The sequence below is a fragment of the Rhinolophus ferrumequinum genome, chromosome 17 (genome assembly GCF_004115265.2).
Source record: "Rhinolophus ferrumequinum isolate MPI-CBG mRhiFer1 chromosome 17, mRhiFer1_v1.p, whole genome shotgun sequence".
Lineage (NCBI taxonomy): Eukaryota > Metazoa > Chordata > Mammalia > Chiroptera > Rhinolophidae > Rhinolophus > Rhinolophus ferrumequinum.
Genome location: NC_046300.1, coordinates 41,498,408 through 41,519,808, shown reverse-complemented (window position 1 = coordinate 41,519,808; position 21,401 = coordinate 41,498,408). Strand labels below are relative to the sequence as shown.

Below are 21,401 nucleotides of genomic sequence, written 5' to 3'. Positions count from 1 at the left end.
TGTGAAAAGCCTCTCTTCAGAGCAGTTGTAAGAATTAGAAGTAAAACAAGTGGCACTGTGTCTGGCACAGGAGATTCAATCAACAGCAATTTGTAAATTCCCCCTTTTAAACAGCACCTGTTAGGTAGCAGGCACCACTCCAGGTACTGAGGACACAGCCATGAACATTAACGATGTCCTTGCCTATGGTTAAGAAATCACCAGTAAAATCTAGCATTAACCACTTGTATGTGCATCCATTCACAAATTTTTGTTCTCTATGGCTGTGATGCTCTCTTTTGTTGTTTCTATGGTCAGGGTATTCTTGACACATACTGCTTTTCTGGTTTCCCAAACCAACTCAGGAGCCAGGGCTGACCAGGGACAGGCTAAATTCTGGCTACTGGCCCTTTGTCAGGTTAAGAATGGGAGACATCATATATTCTAAAGCGACCCAGATGAATATGACAGGTCTCTGTCTTCAAGGAATTCTCAGTCTACTAATACTACTAATAATTGAGAATATTTATGAAGCACTTACTCTAGGTCAGTAAGACACTGTACAATTATTTCATTTAACCCTCACAACCTTCTCTTTAAGGTATAGTGGTTGGAATTTATTTTCATCATGGTTTGCTGTACATTTACTAGGAGTCTCAATAATTATTGAAATGAAGTCTTCTGAAAGAATATTTCTTTGGACAGCTTAAGCTTTAGGGCAGAAGCCTGAAATGATTTTGAATTTTGTCAAGTTCTCTTGCTATAGCATTTAAGGATTCTAATGCCAAAGGTGACAGGGATTTTTTTGTTTTTTGTAATAAGAATTGAACTCTGAGCTTCCTATATCCTCACTTCCCCGATCTCAAATAAAAAATTTAAGCTCCCATTATAGGATCAAAAGGCAAAAGACCAAATACTTTGCACAGTATTTCTCAACCAGCCAACTGACTCAAATGACATGAAAAAGAAGCTAGTTTCCTTTTGAAAGGACTGTAATTATCTTTAAACACAAGGCTGGGTCACTACACCTCCCAGTAGCTTTAATGGCTTGTCTTGTAGCCACAGGGTAAACCTGTGCAGCACATTCAGGATTTCTTGCAACCTGGCCCCCTCCCACCTACCATTTTTTTTTTTTTTTCCCACCTACCATTTTTAACTGTTACTGATTCACATCCAGGCTCCCATCCATTGCTCCAACCACTCACCTTGACCTTTTGCACTTCCGTGATTTTGCTAATACTGTTCCTTTAACTTGGAACGCCCTCCTCACTCATCCCCACTCATGTGAAACCCGTCATGTGCAGCCCAGATACCCCTCTGTCCTCCACGGAGCCTTTCCCAACTGCCGTCGGAACTGCTTCCTTCTCTTCACTCCCACACGTGGTTTGACTCCATTACATGTATCTCTTACCAAGTTCCTTTCTACTTGGTTTAGCACAGTCTTGTCCACAGAATGGCGCTCAAATGCTGTTGGATGAATGAAGGGCTGAACTGAATAGGCTGTACCAGCGCTGCAAGAACCTCGTTACGTGTGCCCTCTGGCAGTGGCACGTCTATTTGACCACCAAGCCTAGAAATCCAGGCCTGGAAGAAAGCCCAATGGGTTGGTCCAGACTTGATCCCCTTGTAAGACAATCCTGAAGCAAAAGATGGTCTATTACAATCTGGCTTTAGGGATACTATCAACCCTTTTTTCATCTCTCCTCAATGGAACTATTATTTTCTTTTAAAAAGTTCTGATGTTTTTAATTTAAAAATACCCAAATACGTTCATATTAAGAAGTTCACATTTTACAGGAGTCAGGCATGGAAGTCCTGTTCTACCACCGTTCCTCCAACTCCCTTTCCCAGAAGTAATTACTGGGGACAGTTCAATGTGCAGCTTAGTTTCTATACATTTACATACATATATTTATACTAAAATATTTTCAACATAAATAGGAGACAATATACTATTCATTCCACAACTGATTTTTCCCATTTCATGCACTGATTTACACGAGACCGAACATTTCCTTTTGAAAGCTTTATTGATTTCTTTTTATGTGAACTATTCCTTCATAACTTCTGCCTATTTTCTAGTTGACTTTTCTTCTTGGATTTTATTAACTCTTATATTGACACATTATGGACACCTATCTTTTGTTACATATGTTGCACAGACCTATTTTCCATCACATTAATTTACCATTTCCTACCAGTGTAACTTTGAGCAAGCCATTTAACTTAAGCTTCAGTGTCTTTACCTGCCAATGAGAATGACACAGTGTAAGACGGTGGGAGAATTACGTGAGAACTGAATGTCAAGTACCAAACATTACGCCTGGCATTCAGTTAAGTACTCAATAAATGTTAACTACTCTTCTTTACCTAAGACTTGGGTCACAAGTTGGCTAAGTGTTTAGTTTAGCCCATAGAGTTTAACAAAAATACATTTGAATCATGTAGGTGAGGCATACATTTTCTAGTTGGCCATACCCTCTACTACCTCCCCAATCCGTTTTCTACACCATGGCCTCTCAGGATTGTTACCAGCCTTCCACTCTCCAGTTTTTAATGGATGAAAATAAAGCAGGCTTTGAAATGACATATCACCTGTAATCAGGGCAGCTGTGCAGTGCTCAGTATGCACTGCACAACACTAAAATGTATCCTTCACAGTGTAGCTTTTACAGAGCTCCTTGGGACTGGGCAATGTACAACTTGCACATCTGTTTCTAGAAGCTTAAGGACATTCTCACAGCAATTTCAAAGCTTTCCTAAGAGGCCTCTCTTATGTTCACAACATCTGCTAGGTCTGATCAAGATGGGTGTGATATCTCTAATTTACAGATGTGGTAGGAGGCACAGAACTAGTAAGCCAGAAGTGTGGCCCAAATAGTTCAACATATAGATCAGGGCTGTGAAGGACTAAGTCAGCAGGTCACTGCTTGGTACCCTGTCAAAGGCAAGATTAACTTCTAGATTTCCAGAGGCCTCCCAGAGATCATCAAGGAAAAGTTGTAATAGAATTTCTACCTCGATAGCAAAACCATAGATAATAACCCCTTGCATATATAAAGAATGTCAAATGTTAAATATTTTACAAAGTATATTTATACACCTATAATATTTATTAACAAAGCCTTGTAAGAATGGACAGGGATTATTATACCCACGTTGGGGGCTTCTGATACTGAATTTGGGGTCCTGCCTCTAAAGAACTCCCTCCAAAGGACTAAAATGTAGTCTTACCTACCAGTCAAATGGAATTGTGGCGAAGTGCCAGTCTAAAGTGACGTGTAGAGAATCCAGGGAGACAGTGGAGCCACACAGTTATGAGTTACGGTTTCAAGATACTGGCTAAAGACACACACACACACACGTACACACGCACACACGTACACGCAACACACAGTTTCTAATGCACAAACTAGTGGAAAGTTTTCAGACTGACAGACTTTTCATTGGAAACTGAATATGCAAAAATAGAGAGCAAAACAAACCCGAGTCCAACCACCTCGTTAATAGCTGAGGTCTTTATTTCAATTTTTATGTACAGTAAAAGTGCTGCTGAGAATCTGCAGCAACCAGACAAAACATAAATGTAATTCTCTCTCAACAATTAGCAGCTTAAGATCTATCAACTACAGTGTTAACGTTCACACGTTCACAAGTGTCATTTCTGTACTTTTCAATTCGTGCAAGTGAGTTTTTATTCTTACACACTTTGATAAAACACACTTACAATCTAGTAGTCAATCCTACTTGAGGTTATCGCCTAGCATACACAACACACAGACAGAAACGTTAACTCTTAGAGCCACATTCAAAATCCCCAGTGCCATTTGGGGGTGGGAACCATTAATTTTGTCTTAGTCAATTTGTTGATAATATTTGGTTTTCTTTTGGATGCATATTTTCCAAAGCTCAAAGGCAGCTCCTCATTGGAACTCGCTCGGAATTCAGCATTCCAACTGACGGTACCTCATAAAATCAGTGAAAAATACCCAAATACAGTGAAAAACACACGAGCATATGCTCATCCTCAGGATGTGGCTAGCAAGGAAGGCTTGATCCCCATGCTTTTCTTGGTATCAGATTTTTACCTCAACTGGGGAGAAGGGGTACAAGGGAGAGAAAAGACCCCAGTCATTGAAATGTAAAATTTAACCTACTGTTGCTTTTTAAGGAGTCAGTGGAATAGAAAGCCTTCCTTGCTAGGTGCACTGAGTATTTACCAAGGAATCGAAATTGGAGCAGACAGAGAAGTACCCTTCAATTGTAAAAATGGTAAAATGTTAGTCATTCTACAATCTGAACAGAATCACCCAGGTTACCATAGCCAGCCTCACGCATCCACTAACAAGTAATCCAGGAATGTTTCATTTGAAAGGGAATGCATGTAGTCTTTTAAAGAGAAGAAGCATTAAAGTGAGGGAAGTTTTCCACTCACAAACAATTGTTAAACCATAGAGCGAGGTTATAGAGGAGCTTTGCTTTGAATAGACGAGAATCCAAGAACAGCCACGATACAAAGAAACTCAAAGGCAACAGGTATGGGCAGCAGAAAATGGGGAAAGGCATCAAAACAGACTCATGGTTACAGATAGCATTAAATGTAGACAACTGTTGGGCCTGGTGAACGATCAAGGGAGAAGAGAGCTAGGAGGCAATTACTGTGCCTGAGCTCGCCTGAAGGTCCTTCCTAAGACAGTTTGAGAGAGGAGGATGGAAAGTTAGCACGGGCGTGTTTGGCTGGGAGCTCAGGGGGCTTTCCAGAGGTGAAAACTTTCCTTTGATAGAAACTGTCACAAGGCAAATGGAATAACTTCAATCCATCTATCATAGTGACTTCTAGTGCTGACAAAACTTAGTAGCCTCTGCCGACTTTAGGGGACTCAAAGGTTCCATCTTAGAAAAACTGGAGGACTGTGGCTAGAGTACCTTTCCAGTGGCTTTGTGTGGCCATCTTCTCTGAGCCATCAAGCTAAAGCAGGAAGGAGAAACGAGGCTAGTGTGGTAAGGTCACGATGTGCTTTGGCACTCCTGCCTCAAGTCACTGTAATATTTTTAGGCAAAGTTAACATTTTAAATACACAGGCTTGGGAACAATTTGTTTTTGGCCTGAACATGAATTGGTTCCAATTACTTTTTAAAAGAAAAATCACCCCTGTGGTCCCTGCTCTGGGCACTAATTCTGAGAGATCAACAGAGCTAATAGGTGCACTACAATCATCGGGGGACAGAGTGGAGAGTGGGGTACCTGAGTTAAAATATCAAAATGATTATGGAAACAACATGCTAACTCTGAGAAGGCCAGCCTGCCAAAGCCAAAGGAGGCTGCAGCTGTCATGTAAACCACGGTCTCAGACAAGGCAACGCTACTCTGCTTTCAAAGGAATTTCCCGGGAAGGGGGAAGCAGGCAACACATGCTCTGCTGGTCTTTTGGGGCACATTATGTGCCTCTTGCTCGCTACTTGGTTGCCCAGAGCTGAGGCCAACAGGGAAACAGCATTTGTGATTCAATACTATGGCTATGAAGAACAGCCAGGCTTTCTGGATAAGCTCTAAAACCCAAGTTCCACCAGGGCGGTGGAACGGGTTGCTTATAGGATGGGGAAGAAGTCTCAGTCCATTTTTCTTAATTGTCGATAAAAGTCCACTGAGCATAGTTATGTTAATAGTTCAGTCTATCTGAATAGGAAGCTGACAACATTTTATATATACCCCAAATCTGGGTCCTTCTAACCTGACATTTCCTTCTCTGCTCTTTAGTGAGAATCACCTTTAGTCGACTCTCACAGGCAGACAAAATAAAGCTTTGAAATTAAGGATGCTGGGGCCAAAATGCAGACAGAAGATTCCACATCACTTTGGTTTCAGTAATTAGGGGGTGTTAAAAATAAATTAAGGAAACACAAAGAATTATTTATGACTTTCATAATATAGTCTCATTTTTTCCTGAACACAACCCCAGCCCAAGGTCACTGGGTGAACATTTTCTTGGGGCAAAAAACCTATCCTATCTTGCTGGTTTGAGGAAACAGCCTCCCCCTCTTCTATGCACACCCCTTTCCTCTCCAACCAAGCCAAGCCCATAAAGTGGTGGTGTGGGGGCGGCAAACACCAAAAAGCAGCAGCAGCAGCAGCAGCCAGAGGAGGGAGTTTAAGCTGAATCACAAAACAAGGGCGTCAGAGGGCAGCAATTATAGCAAGTCTTCCTTACTCAAACTGTTTCAAGACAAGAGGGAATAGCACACTTAAATATCCACACATTTCTTCATTTAAAAACATCACTTCTTTATTTCAAAGGAGAAAATAAAAGACCCTCCCAACCCTTTTCAAAAAAAACCCAATAATAATAATAACCATAAAAAATCCTATTAGAAACCATAAGGAAGCACTGAGAGATTGAGTATTACATTCTTCAAGTATGCTGTTCAGATTTTTTGTTTTTTTAAATTGGTGACTATACACATATTTTTAAAAAAACCTTAAAAGTGCGGGATTTTGCTTAAAACTAAGTATTTGGAGGGCTACTTCAAAATACTGCAGTAGGACTGTGCAGTGATCCTGTTATGATGCTCTCACTTCTGTATTCTAGCAAAGGTTAAGGGACCAGGTTCAAAAGTGATCATACTTCCAGGGTTAGCATGAGTGGCCAACTTGAATGAGAAAGCCAGGGAGATCCATGTGTTCTTCCACGGACAAGAAAAATCCACCCTGAATCCAAAAATTCAGACATGGAATGTGGTAGGATTTCACAGTAAAGTTAGTCTGGGAGGGGGAGAGGTGGTGAGCCCAGACGAGGCAGGGTGTTAGGTTTAACTGGTTTCCCTCATCAGGTTTTCGCATCTTTTTAGTGGGTTTTAGTGAAGTCCTTCAAGCCACAATTTAGATGCCCTTCAGTGTGCTCCAGATTGTTGGTTCATGTTAAAGGACTGTTTAAGATTTGCATCCCAAGGAAAATCATGCTACATAAAAATGATCCAAGATTTTTGCCCAAAAAACTTCTTGGATAAAAATCTAAAAAATACTATTGCAATTGCGTCTCTTGAAGAAAAAAACATTATTCTAAATGTAAACAGATTCACTCAACTCTTTTGTTGTTGTAGAAAATTTCAGAGTAGGTAAGTTGCTGTCTAATTCTTCACTGCATGCACTCGCCAGAGGGTAGGGGAGCACTGCCTTCTGTTACCAGCATCATCTGGGGGAGGAAAAGAACCGTTCCACATAGCTGAAGAGGGCATCCCAGTGCTTCCAGAGAAAGGCAATGAAAACCACAAGGAATAAAGTGCTGAACGTCCTGTTGCGAGTCTTCATGAGAGGAACTACGCAGTTGGCTACCGTGGAGACAAAGACCAAAAGGACTGCCATGACGGCCAGAAGAATGTTGATGAGTTTCCCCAGAAGGTTCCGGGCAGTGGCATTCTCCAACCCTTCCAGCTGTACCACCTGCTGCTGCTGCTGCTGTAGCTCCATCTTGGAGATGCGGGTCTGGCACGCCTCGAGGGCCTCCTGTGGGCCAGAACAGGGAACAGGTAAGCCTTCTGCTCACAAGTGCTCTGAGTAGCTGACATGCCCCTTGGGCAAGCCAGAGGCATCTTGAGCTATGACAATGATTTTAAATATGCTAGAGTGTGATGACGGCATCACAGCAGAATGAGAAGACTCCTTTGTTTCTCCCCTTAAATTTACAATAAATTGGACAACTATAACTCAACAAAGGATCCCCTGCTCAACACACAAACACACCTGAAAGATGCATGCATTTGAACATCTAAAGAGCCCAGCAAAGAAAGCTGAGCCCAGGGCAAAGCAGAGGTACCTACCAGCCAGCGAAGAGGAGCTACAAGATCACGAACTTGCCTCCCTTGTCCCCAACCAACCCGACAAAGCCAGGAAGAGAAGACTGAGACATCTTAAACAGTACAGTGGGGCCACAAAATTATGAAATCATCCCCCACCCCAACCATACTCGCTGAGCCTGGTAGACACAGTGGAGATGCCTCCCAAAATACAGTGGGACAGCAATCACTAGTAAAAGGGAGGTGGCTCTGGGAGCTCACAAAACCGGTTTTCCACCACCTGCCACATATCCCCACCAGTGGTACCCTGTAACCAAGGCAAGCCAGTCACAGAGGGGACACCCACCACCCCAGTGGGTATGTAACATTTTCATTAACTGAAGTGATGCCACTTCACCTGCGATCCCAGAGACACAAATAGTAAGAGAAAACAAAAACTTGTGCTGTAACACCATGTACTGGAAAACAAAAGAAAGTATCCTACCTACCAACCTGAATTGTTGAAAGCAAAACAGTATTTAAACAAGAAAAGAGCCTATTACCTCAAATGCACAGAGAAATAATCCATCAAATTCCATGAACAACCAAGGTAAAATGGGAGCACAGAAAGGAAATGAAAAGTCTACTGGAAACCAAACTCAAAGTCACAGAAGACTTTGATTTAATGATAGAGAATTTAAGTTTGCAGGTATGAAGAAGCTCAACAAGACAAGAGAACTGAGTTCAATAAACTCAGGAAGAAAATTAATGAACAAAAGGAGTACTTTACTTAGGAATACTTTAAAAGTACTCCTGGAGCTGAAGAACTCAATAAATGATGCAGAATGTATTAGAGAGCACTGGAAACAGAGAAGACCAGATGGAAGAAAGAATTAGCAAGCTCAAAGACAGAAACCTAAACCTAGAAATGATCCAGGAGGAAGAGAGAGAACTAAGAACTTTTTAAAAATGAAAGAATTCTTTGAGAATTATCTGACTCCATTAGAAAAAGCAACACATGGATAATGAGCATACCAGAAGGAGAAGAGAGGGCGAAGGGAACAGAAAGTCTATTCAAACAAATAATTGAGAACTTCCCAAACCTGTAGAGATAGTTGGACTTTCGAATTCAAGAAGCTAACAGAACACCTAATTATCTTAAGGCAAAAAGATCGTTTCCAAGACACAATCTATTAAAGCTGTCAAAAGTTAATGACAAAGGATTTGCAAGGCAGCCAAGGGAAAAAAAGACTGTAACTTACAAAGGAAACTCCATTAGATTACCATCAGACTTTTTTTTTTTTTTTTTTGCAGAAACCCTACAAGCTAGGAGAGAGTGGAATGAAATACTCAAAATACTGAAAGAGAGAAGCCACCAATCAAGAATAAAATATCCAGCAAAGGTTTCCTTTAGATATGAAAGACAAACAAAGGCTTTCCCAAACAAAAGCTGAAGGACTTTACCATAAGACTTGCATTACGAGAAATGTTGAAAGGAACTCTTCTATCTGAAACAAAAAGACAAAGTACATAAAACTTTGAGTAAGAGGACAAACAGAAAGAAGCAGGAATTTGCAGCTCTGTTTAAGAATAGAGTATTAAACAATTATAGAAAAAAAGGTTAAAGGAGAAAAAAAGCTTAACTTAAAAAAGACTAAGTTCTGCAATTTGAAAATGAATGCACAGGATAAAAAGGGATAATTTCTGACAACAAAAACATAAAAGGGGAAGAGGGAAAGGACTGAATTTGCACAGGTGAATGAAGATAAGATGCAATCAGAAGAAAAAGGACTACTGTATGTATGAAACTTTATTTTTTTACATAAACCTAATGGTAACTACACACAAAAAAAGCTAGAGCTGTGACACACATAACATATTGGGGGGAAAAAAGGAAACAGAAGAAAAATCATAGAAAACTACCAAACTAAAATAGCAGACAGAAACACAAGGGAAAAGAAACAATGGAGAGACAGAAAAACCAGAAAACAAAAGATAAAATGGCTGTAGTTAAGTCCTTAAATGTAAATGGATGGAATTTACCAATCAAAAGGCACAGAGTAGTGGGATGGATTAAAAAAACGAGACCCAACTATATGTTGCCTTCAGGAGACCCATCTCAGCTACAATGACAAACATAGGCTTAAAGTGAAGGAGTGGAAGGTGACAGTCCAAGCAAATGGCAGCCAGAGAAAAGTGGGTGTAGCCATACTTAGATAAAATAGATTTCAAGATTAAAAAAAGGTAACAAAAGATAAAGATGGACATTTTATAATGATAAAGGGGACAATTCATCAAAAATTCATCAAAAACACAACACTTAGCAATTACTAGCAGACCTAAGGGAGAAACTGACAAAACACAATTATAGTAGGGCACCTGACTATCCCATTGACAGCAATGGACAGATTGTCAAACAGAAAGTCAACAAGGAAATATCAGTCTTTAATGACATATTAGAGCAAAGAATATATTTGATATTTATAGAACTTTCCATTCCAAAACGACATTTTTCTCAAGTACACATGGAACATTCTCAAGGACAGACCAGGTGTTGGGGCATAAAACTAGTATCAATAAATTTAAGTAGACTGAAATCATACCAAGTATATCACAACGGTATGAAACTAGAAATTAACTTTAAGAAGAAAGCTAGAAACAACATGAATATGTGGAGATTAAACAGCATGCTACTGAAAATACTGGGTCAAAGAAGAAAAATAAAAGAAGAGATCAAAAGATACACAGAGACAAATGAAAATGTAACAAAATTTTTGGTATGCAGCAAAAAGTGGAACTAAGAGGGAAGTTTACAGCATTACAGGCCTACCTCAAGAAACAAGAATAATCTCAAATAATCTAACATTACACCTTAAAGAACTAGAAAAAGAAGAACAAACAAAGCCCAAAGTCAGTAGAAGGAAGGAAATAAAATTTCCTTTTATTATAAATAAAGGAAATAGGAAAAAAAAATAGAAAAAATTAATAAAATAAAGAGCTGGTTCTTTGAAAGGAAATAAAATTGACAAACCTCTGGCAAGATTCCCTAAGGAAAAAAGAGACAAGACTCAAATAAATAAAATCAGAAATGAAAGAGAAGTTACAATGGACACTACAGAAATACAAAGGATTATACAAGAACACTATGAAAGGCTATATGCCATCCAATTCAATAACCTAGAAGAAATGGACAATTTCTTAGACATATATAACCTTCCTAGACTGAAACATGAAAAACTGGAAAACCTAAATAGACTGATAACTAGTAAGGAAATTGAAATAGCAATCAAAAGCCTCCTCCAAAAACAAAAACTTAAGACCAGATGACTTCACTGGTGAATTCTACCAAATGTTCAAAGAAGATTCAATACCTGTAATTCTCAAACTCTTCCAAAAAATTCAAAGGAGGGAATACTTATTATCTCGTTTTAAAAGGAAACATTACTCTGATATCAAAACCAGGCAAGAACACACTACAAAAAGAAATTACAGACCAATGTCTCTGATAAACATAAATGCAAAAATCCTAAACAAAATACTAGCAAATAGAATACACTACATTAAAAATATACATCATGATCAAGTGAGGTTCATTGCAGGAATGCAAGGGTGGTTCAACATATGCAAATCAATCAATACACCACATTAACAAAATAAAAGATAAAGATCCTATGATCATAGATACAGAAAAAGCATCTGAAAAGATACAACACCCCCTTATGATAAAGACACTCAATAAAATGGGTACAGAAGGAAAGTGCCTCAACACATAAGGCCATATATAACAAACCCTCAGCTAATATACTCAATTGTGAAAAACTGAAAGCTTTTCCTCTAAGATCAGGAAGGAATAAGACCAGGATGCCCACTCTCACCACTGCTATTCAACAAAGTATTGGAAGTCCTGGCCAGAGCAGTCAGGTAAGAGAAAGAAATAAAAGGCATCCAAATTGAGAATGAAGAAGTAAAACTGTCATTATTTAGAGTTGGCAAGATTCTCTGTATAGAAAACCCTAAAGACTCCATGAAAAAACTACGGGAAACAATAGATACAGTAAAGGTACAGGATACAAAATCAACATACAAAAATCTGTTGTACTCCTTTATACTAGCAACGAAGTATCAGAAACAGAAATAAAGAAAACAATTCCATTTACTTTCGCAACAAGAAGGATAAAATCCCTAGGAATAAACTTAAAAGAGGTGAAGGACCTGTACACTGAAAACTACAAGACATTGTTGAAAGAAATTGAAGAAGACAAAGAAATGGAAAGACATTCAGTGTTCATGGATTGGAAGAATTAACATTGTTAAAAAACCGTATTACCTAAAGAAATATATAGACTTAATGCAATCCCTACCAAAATCCCACTAGTTATTTCTCACAGAAATAGAACCAAAAAATCCTCAAATTTGTATGGAACCACAAAAAGACACCAAATAGCCAAAGCAATCCTGAGAAAAAAGAACAAAGCTGGAGATATAACACTCTTACAAATATACTACAAAGCTACAGCTATCAAAACACTATGGTAGTGGCAGAGAAACAGACATACAAGACCAATGGAATAGAACGGAGAGCCCAGAGATAAACCCACACGTATATATGCAACTAATTTTCAACAAAGGAGACAAATACATACAATGGAGAAAGGAAAGTCATCAATAAATGGTGTTAGGACAATTAAAAGCCGCATGCAAACAAATGAAACTAGACAGCTATCTGACATCATACATAAAAATTAACTCAAAATAGATAAAAAGCTTGAATATAAGACCTGAAACAATAAGATATATAGAAGAAAACATAGGCACTAATCTTAGGGACCTTGGTATCAGAGGGGTGTTTGTGAACTTGACTCCAAAGAACTCATAAAACTCAACAAGAAAAAAATAAACTACCTGATTAAAAAATGGGCAGAAGACCTGAATAGACACTTTTCTAAGAAAGACATACAGATGGCCAACAGATACACGAAAAAATGCCCAATGTCACTAACTGTAACAGAAATGCAAATCAAAACTACAAAGAGGTACCACCTCATACCCATTAGAATTGGCTATTATCAATAAGACAAGAAATAACAAGTGCTGGAGAGGATGTGGAGAAAAGAAAACCCTCGTACACAGCTGGTGGGAGTGTAAATTGGTCAGCCACTATGGAAAATAGTATGGAGGTTCCTCAAAAAAAATCAAGGTTCCTCAAAAAATTAAGGGATTGACCCAGCAATCCCTCTTTTGGATATGTACCTGAAAATTTTGAAAACACTTATTTGTAAAGCTGTATGTACTCCTATGTTAGTTGCAGTATTATTTACAATAGCAAAGACATGCAAACAACCCAAGTATCCTTTGACAGATGATTGGATAAAGAAGATGTGATACATACATACAATGGAATATTACTCAGCCCTAAGAAAGATGAACTATTTCCATTTATGACAACATGGATGGAGCTTGAGAGTATTATGTTAAGTGAAAGTCAGATGCAAAAGGATAGGAACCATATAATTTCATTCATATGTGGGACACAAAACAAAAAACAACAAATGAATATAACAAAAAAACACTCACAGGTCCAGACAACGGGTGGTGGTTACCAGAGTAGGAGCTTGGGGGAGGAAGAATAGGGTAACGGGGATAAAATACAAGGTGAGGGAAGGAGACTAGACTTCTGGTGGTGAGCATACAAAATAAGAGTATACAGATGATGTATTATAATGTTGTACACCTGAAATTTATATAATGCTATTAACCAACACATTTTACCCCAATACATTTTAATTTTTATAAAATGAATGCTGAGATGGATTCAGCATCGTCACACCACTGTCTTTTCTGCAAATATTTTCCGAAGGTGTGGTAACCTTTAGGCCAGTAATCTACTCTGTGATACCTGATTTCAAATAGAATCTAATTTTTGTTACAAACAAGCAAGCAAGTAAGCTAGAGTCTTGACTGTGAGAGGCCAAATGCATAACTCACTATTCCAGTAATTATTATTCACCTAAACTGCCCTCCATTGCATTCCTGTGGGACGGTTCACAGAGGAAGCAGTGGTCTCAGTCAGGTTTGGTCTTGAACATTTTGACGACAAGACCTCAAATATATGCTTTTGTTTCTCTTTTTCATTTAAAAATTAAGTTGCACAGGACACACATACTTGCACAACATTAAAAAAATTTCAAATAAGACACATAATCTCTCTTGGTATTTTCCTCAATTCTAGTCCCTGCCCTTGAAGTAATACTGTCAGTGTGGTGTGTGCTCATCCTTTCACCTGTGTTTAAGTGTATACATACGTATGCCTAGGGAAATGCACGGAATTGTTTTTGACTTTCTATTTTAATATAAATAGTATCACACTATAGGAACTGATCCACAACTCGCCTTTTTCACGCAACAGTGAGTCTTGGTGATCTCCCCACGTCAATACATAGAGACCCACCTTATTCTTTTTAACTGCTACATACTATCATTTCATAGTATGAATGTCACGGTTTATTCAGTCAGTTCCCTACTGGAGAGATTTAGCTCCCACTCTTCCACTATAACAACGGCGAGGTGAGTATCCTTTGGACATCCTCACACACACTACCTGGTGCTTTTCAAGGTGAGTAAATCCCCGACATGTCAGTGTACAGGGCTCCCTGCTCTCTTTTTAAGTATGCTCCTCTTTTTAAGGTTGATCTCTGTAAAGAGGACATTATGCCCAAATAGTAACCAAACATTACAAGTGATCGGCTCCCATCAAGACCATGACTTTCACCTGTGAGTTTGTGTGAAATTCACTGTAACACTCAGAGGCTGTAACCTATTTCCTTAGCTATGGTCAGGTTCCCTCCAAAATTCAAGCCCTGGATTTTTCTTGTCTTGGTTTCAGTGGGTCCTGGTTTCCTAGGATTTGAAGTGAAGGCCAGGCAACTTCAGACTGAAGGTAGCTAGAGAATGGACAGACAATGCATACTTCTCAGCTCACTATGATGGTGGGGAAAAAAACTAAAACAGAATTCAGGGGCCCGGAGAAGATCGCAGCTGGGCAAATGATGTAGACGTTCTCGATTCTTTTAGGCTACTGTATGTAATACAGCTTTCCTGGACTGCTTCCCTTCTCTAAGACTTATTTCAAGATGCCTTCATATGAAACCACCAACTGTTCCCTTAGAAACACCTCCCAATTGGAATGAGAAAAAGTTAAATATTCTATTTTCCCACAGAACAAACTAGAAGGCCACCGACCCTCTAAATATTACTGTCTCTTGTATTTCTCACAAGCTGCCTGGCAATATGCCTGTAAAAGGTTTGGATTTGGAAGGTAGGACAAAAGCCCCCTTTGCTATATAGAAGGAGAAGATAGATGAGACGGCCATGAGACCTGTCAGAGCAGATCTTGAAGCAGTAACTAACAGAGGTGATGCATGTGCTTTTCCGTACACTGAGACCACTGTGATCCTGACAAACATTTCCCAAGATTGCAAGCAAACATACCGCCTCCAAGTGGGATAGATATTTGAGAAATGCACCTCACTTGAAGAGCAGGTGAATTACAATTGGTATTCACGTCTTTTGATACTCTATCCTTCCCATCTTCTTTTTCTAAACTTCTTTTCATTGTGGTAAAATACACGTAACATAAAACTTACCATTTTAAAGTGTACAATTCAGTGACATTTAGTAAATTCACAATGTTGTGCAACCATCACTACTATCAAAATTTCAGAACATTCTTGTCACCCCAAAAAGAAACACCCTACCCCTTAGCTATTATTACTCCCTACTACCTCTTCTCACACCCACTGGCAACCTACTTTCTGTCTCCATAGATTCGCTTATTCTAGACACTTCATATAAATGGAATCATACAATATGAGGCATTTTGTGAGTGGTTTCTTTCACTGAGCATGTTTTCCAGATTCATACATGTTATACAGAATGTATCAGTACTTCACTCCTTTTTCGATTTTTTTAAGATTTTTTTTTTTTTTTAATTGGGGAAGGGGAACAGGACTTTATTGGGGGAACAGTGTGTACTTCCAGGACTTTTTCCAAGTCAAGTTGTTGTCCTTTTAGTCTTAGTTGTGGAGAGCGCAGCTCAGCTCCAGGTCCAGTTGCCGTTGTTAGCCGCAGGGGGCGCAACCCACCATCCCTTGCAGGAGTCGAACCGGCAACCTTGTGGTTGAGAGGACGTGCTCCAATCAACTGAGCCACCCATCCACCCTCCTTTTTTTTTATTGTGGTAAAATACATAACATAAAATTTATCATTTTAACTATTTTTAAGTGTACAGTTCAGTGGTATTAAATACATTCATACTGTTGTGCAATCATCACTACCGTCCACCTCATAGCTGTTTTCCTCTTGTAAAACTGAAACTCTGTGTCCATTAAGCAATAATCCCCCCAACTCCCCAGCCCTGGGCAACCACCATTCTATTTTCTGTTAATATTTTGCTTTTATACCCGATCCTTCATACTAACCTGGATGTCCCGGGCCCGTTCATAGGACTGATATGCAATTTTCTCTTCCATGCTGGCCAATTCCTGTTTCAAGTTCAAGATTTCATTCTGGTGGAGCTCTGTTAGGTCATTTAGTTGTTCTTCTAATCGTTCACATCTAAGAAGGGGGGAAAAGTTAAAATTGTAGGCATTCTGTATGTTTCCAGGTATTATTCACATCCAATCCCCAAAACTCATTCTGCAAAGGAAGAAAATGAAAGCACACAGAAGCGGGGTGGCCGGGGCTCACAGGGCCATATCGTAGCAGCAACGCGGCTCTTCCACATTCTTCTCCACACATAGTATTTGCAGTGATGCAAGCAGCCACAGTTAGCTTTGAGCACACCTCAATAATAAATGAGGCAGTTCTTACTCTGTTCTGAGTAGCATAATGGAGAGGCAAAAACTGGAGTACACTTTAGCAGGTCTCATCAAAAGATAAACAGCACGTAAATGGAAACTGACCCAGCAGTCACCAGTAGCTTATTCTGATACTGGACAGGTCACTCACCTGGGTGTTCATGATCACAGTCCATCATTCCCATGGCGAAGCACAGGGTCTGGGACATCTCAGTCCACAAATATTTACTGAAAGCCTGCTGTGTGCCTGATATGTTCAAAATACTAGGAAACTGTGATAAACAAGACAGGAAAACCTTGTCCTCAGGAGTTTACATTCTAAAGTGGGAGGTGGGGGAGAGGAGGAAGGAGGCAGAAAAAACAAGATGTGGGTAAGTAAAGCAAACAAGACCACTAGGGGTGTACAGCAGAGTGCCCGGAGTCTGGTGAAGTTGGAATTGTCAGGTAAGGCCGCTTCCCTGAATGCTCTTCAACAAAGAGAGCTGGAACTTGAATGATGATATGAACAAGCCTGGTGAAGATGGAGGGGCATCTTAAAGCACAAGGAATAGCAAGTACGAAATTCTCAAGATGGGAACTAGCTTGGCAGGTTTCAAGGACAGAAAGTAGGCCAGTGTGGCTATAACTAAGTGAAAAAGAGGGAAAATGAAGGGAGATGAGATTCTCTGGGAGCAGGGATTTTAATTCATTTTAATTACCTTGTATTTCTAGCACCTAAGACTACATATAAGAAAGTTTACATAAAGATGAAACCTGGGCAGGGCATCTAAGGACCAGCAAGATTGGAACAAGTTTAAAGCATGAGATCAGAGATTCCAGGTGGAAAAGAACATGGGTAAAGGGCAGGAGGTAGGGATGTACAGGATAAGTGAAATGGTGGCTCTAGGTTGGAGGGGGGAAAAAAGGAAATCTGGTCTTAAAAGGTAGACAGGGGAGTAGAGGTTCTGGAATAGACAATACACGGGCTCAAAGCAGACTGCTGAGGGGAGAGGGTGACATGAGGAACAGTGTGTTAGGAAAATGGGTTATCAGGTCGAGGTGAGGAGGGCAGAGCGGGAGAGGCTGTGTGTGGAGTCCCAGGAGTCAAACAGAGCTGGCTACACAGGTAGGAGAGAGACCAGAAAGGAAAGAATAAACACGTCCCCCCCTTACGGCGACCAGAAGGAAGCCTCTTTGTCAGACAGAGGGCTCATCCCAACAGAATATGCTACCACTGAGCACCACCTACCGCTAGCACCTGAGCCTCCGAGGGCTTTGTGGTAAAAAAAGTAAAAATGCTAGAACTCAAACATTTAAAACTATCCTCCCCTTTCCCTTGTTTTTAACATCTATACATAGTATTTGCAGTGATGCAAGCAGCCACAAACTTTTAAGAAATACATGGAAGTTTAAGGTAATTTTTATGTTGCAGCATTACCAACATTCTCCCTTCCAATAATTATGTGATAAATAACTAGATCCTTAAACTTCATTCTTTCTCTAAGAAACAAGGATTTTTTTTTTTTTAAAGGCCCAGTCTGACCCTTTTAACTATGTTACTGAATCCTATTTCGTTCTCCTTTATCCTTGATGGGAATCTGTACTGCTTTCTTTCCTGATGAAACTGTTACTAAAGTTACTGAACAGAGTGATCAGAAAGTGTTTCCACCTTTTGTCTGTAACTAGGGCAGATATTCTCTGTGATTCTGCCTTTTCAATCATATGCTGCCCAGGGCATGTGCTCGGAAACAGGTGCCACCTCTGGAATTGATTTTCTACCAAATGCCTCAATATTATGGTAATATATTGTGTTTTTATGAATTTAAGTCCACTGGTTTGTGGTGCTTTTAGTGTTTGATGATTTTTATCATTCTCTCTCCTCACTAGAGAGGCATTTTAAAGAATGTGTCCCAATATGTCAGTCCCTTGGGTTAAGGGAAAGGCTGGGTCTGGCAGCAAAGAACCCTCCTAAGCTAAGGATTGATGTTGGTGGCAGGGTGGTCGCAACCGGACTGCATGCTGATGACAGCAGACCCATGTGACATCTTTGGCTTCCACAGGCTACCGCCACAACCTCTTGGCCCACAAATTGTATAGTCTTTCAGGAATGTTGGGGAATCTTATTTGATGTTAAACATGGCTCCCATATACCATTAGAACAGCTTAAAAAGTAACAGCAGCAGCAGCAGAGCTACCATTTATTTAATGCCTACGATGCAAATTCATTTCCACAACCCCAAGGAGGTACTAGGTATTATCTGCACTTTACAGACGAGGAAACTGAAGTCAGTGAGGTAAAGGGACTTGCCCAAGGCACACAGCAAAAATCTGAATCCAGGTTGTTTGACTTTAAAACCCAAATTGTTAATCTCTACACTGTGATACCACTTTGAAACTACGCAAGAAGCCCAGATAAGCTAACTCTTTGTATGCGTAAGAGGTCTATAGTTGATCCAAATCACATAGCTACAAAGGGAGTTGGACGATACGATGGTTTAGATTTTGATGTCAAGGTAGAGTCAATGGGAGAAGGAGTGTAATAAAAAGGTTATGGACCTGGCGTGGCCGGATGGCTCAGTTGGTTAGAGCGCGAGCTCTGAGCAACAGGGTTGCCGATTTGATTCCCACATGGGCCAGCAAGCTGTGCCCTCTGCAACTAAGACTGAATATGGCACCTTGAGCTGAGGGGAAGAAGAATAGCTCAGTTGGTTAGAGCCCGTGCTCTTAACAACAAGGTTGCTGGTTTGACTCCCGCATGGGATGGAGGGCTGCGCCCCCCGCAACTAAAGACTGAAAATGGTGACTGGACTTGGAGCTGAGACAACGACTTGACTTGGAGCTGATGAATAAATATGTGTTCCTGCGAAAACACACAGTTTCCCCTCCCCAATAAAATCTTAAAAAAAAAAAAAATAGATTTTTAGCCACACTGGTATTGTTCCAGCCACTATATAAAGTAATATTTAATTAAAAAAAAAGATTATGGACCTACAATAAAAAAGGAGATAACAAATGTTGGTAAAGATGTGAGGAAATTCAAACATTGGTATATTGTTGGTGGACACGTAATATGGTGCAACTGCTTTGAAAAACAGTTTGGCAGTTCCTCAAAAAGCTAACCATAGAATTACCATACACCAAAGAAAAATGAAAACTTATTTCCACACAAAAACTTGTACATGAATGTTCACAACAGCAAAAAAGCAGAAACAACTCAATGTCCATCAACTGATGAATGGATCAACAAAATGTGGTGTGTTCATACAATGGAATATTATTTGGAAAGAAAAAGAAATGAATGACACGTGCTATAACATGGATGAGCTTTGAAAATACTCGGCTAGTAAAAGACACCAGTCAGAAAGACGCCAAATTGTATGAGTCCACGTATATGAAATGTTCAGAACAGGGAAATCTATAGAGACAGAAAGATAAATGGTTGCCTAGGGGCTGGGACAGGTTTGGGAAGATTGGAGGTTGATGAAAATGTCCTAACAGTGAATATGGTGATGGTTGTATATATCTGTGAATATACTAAAAACCACTGATTTGTATGTTTTAAATGGGTGAAATGTATTGCATATGAATTATGTCTCAATAAAGCTGTTCAAAAAGATTAGGGATGTCTGCAATTTATTTAGAAATGCATTAAAAAATAAAACAGAGAGGGATGGGTAGATGGAAAGATACATGATAAAACAATACAGTAAAATGTAGAATCTAAGAGGTAAGTATATGGGCATACACTGTACAAATTTTTTCAAGTTTGCAGTGTGTTTGAAAGTAAAAAAAAAAAAAAAAAAGGGAAAAATTGATTATCGGTGTTATAGCCAGGAACATTGGGTTTGAGTCCCAGTTCCTGCTCATAAGCTGCAGAACTCAGGGGTGAAGCAAGACCCACAATGGGTCCAGCTGCAACAGCCCCAATAATTCATTAATAACTACCAGCATTTGTTCACCTCTTCAAGTCATAAGAATTACCTGGAGAATGATGACTTTCTGAAAGAACAAAAGTTGCAGCTGTTATTGTGTAACTGAAATCCTCTTACACTTACACAAATAGTTGTGTTTGGTAAGCCCCTCCAATCTGCAGGAAACATCAGGGAGGAAACTGATAAAGCCATAAACTTGGAGGCTTTTGCAAAATGTGATGAACAAAGAAGTTGGCAAGATGCCTTGGTGTCTTGGAATGCAGATCTTCTGGGTTGCCTCAGTATCTTGAAAGAACGTTACTGGTCTGTCATTATTAAAACACTTTCCTTAATTTGTTTACCCCGGTCATGGAAGCTTGTTCCTCAGCTCTTTTCACAACCTCATAAACTGATCATGCTTAGCAATTCCAGCCAAACATTTTTTCAGTGCCATCAGCCTCTAAGTGGCTTAACCCACACGTGAAATTATGGTCTAAAAACAGGCTAACACAAAGAACCCCGTGAAAAATGATGTGGTGTTATTTTGGGTGGAGGAGTGCATGTAGGGGAGGCATTTGGGGTTCAAGCTAATCTACTTAATCATCATAAGCATCAAAACACTAGCACCACTAATAACAAGAACAAGTACCCTCCTCCATATTTTTATGAGTCGCGTCTGCCTCGGAGGAAGGAACTCAGATTCATGAGGACATATCTACATTAATTCTCACCTCCTTCCTTCCTGGGAGGTACCTTCAATTGATAATTAAGAAATGGGAAGCTGAGGAAGATGCAGTAACTTTCCTGTTAGTTAGCGAAGTGTAGTTAGGATCTGAACCACTTGGTTTGTGCCTTGTTTTTAGATTTTTTATTGTTGTTTTTTAAAAAACCTTTTTCCTATACTAAT

The 21,401-nt window shown here is 39.6% G+C and overlaps 1 protein-coding gene across 16 annotated transcripts in view; it reads right to left on the bottom strand.

The window, feature by feature from the left end:
- Positions 1–3,482: 3,482 nt before the first annotated feature.
- The window catches only part of TMCC1 (transmembrane and coiled-coil domain family 1), a 179,147-nt gene continuing 161,228 nt past the window's right edge, over positions 3,483–21,401 (bottom strand). For 9 of the 16 annotated variants that reach the window (XM_033131569.1, XM_033131568.1, XM_033131573.1 and 6 more), the window contains 2 exons: positions 16,227–16,362; positions 3,483–7,480 (listed from right to left, as the gene is read on the bottom strand). In XM_033131569.1, the coding sequence (XP_032987460.1) occupies positions 7,166–7,480; positions 16,227–16,362 (451 nt within the window). In that variant the 3' untranslated portion in view covers positions 3,483–7,165. The remainder of the gene's footprint in view (positions 7,481–16,226; positions 16,363–21,401) is intronic. The other 7 variants (XM_033131571.1, XM_033131572.1, XM_033131577.1 and 4 more) reach the window with 1 other exon arrangement.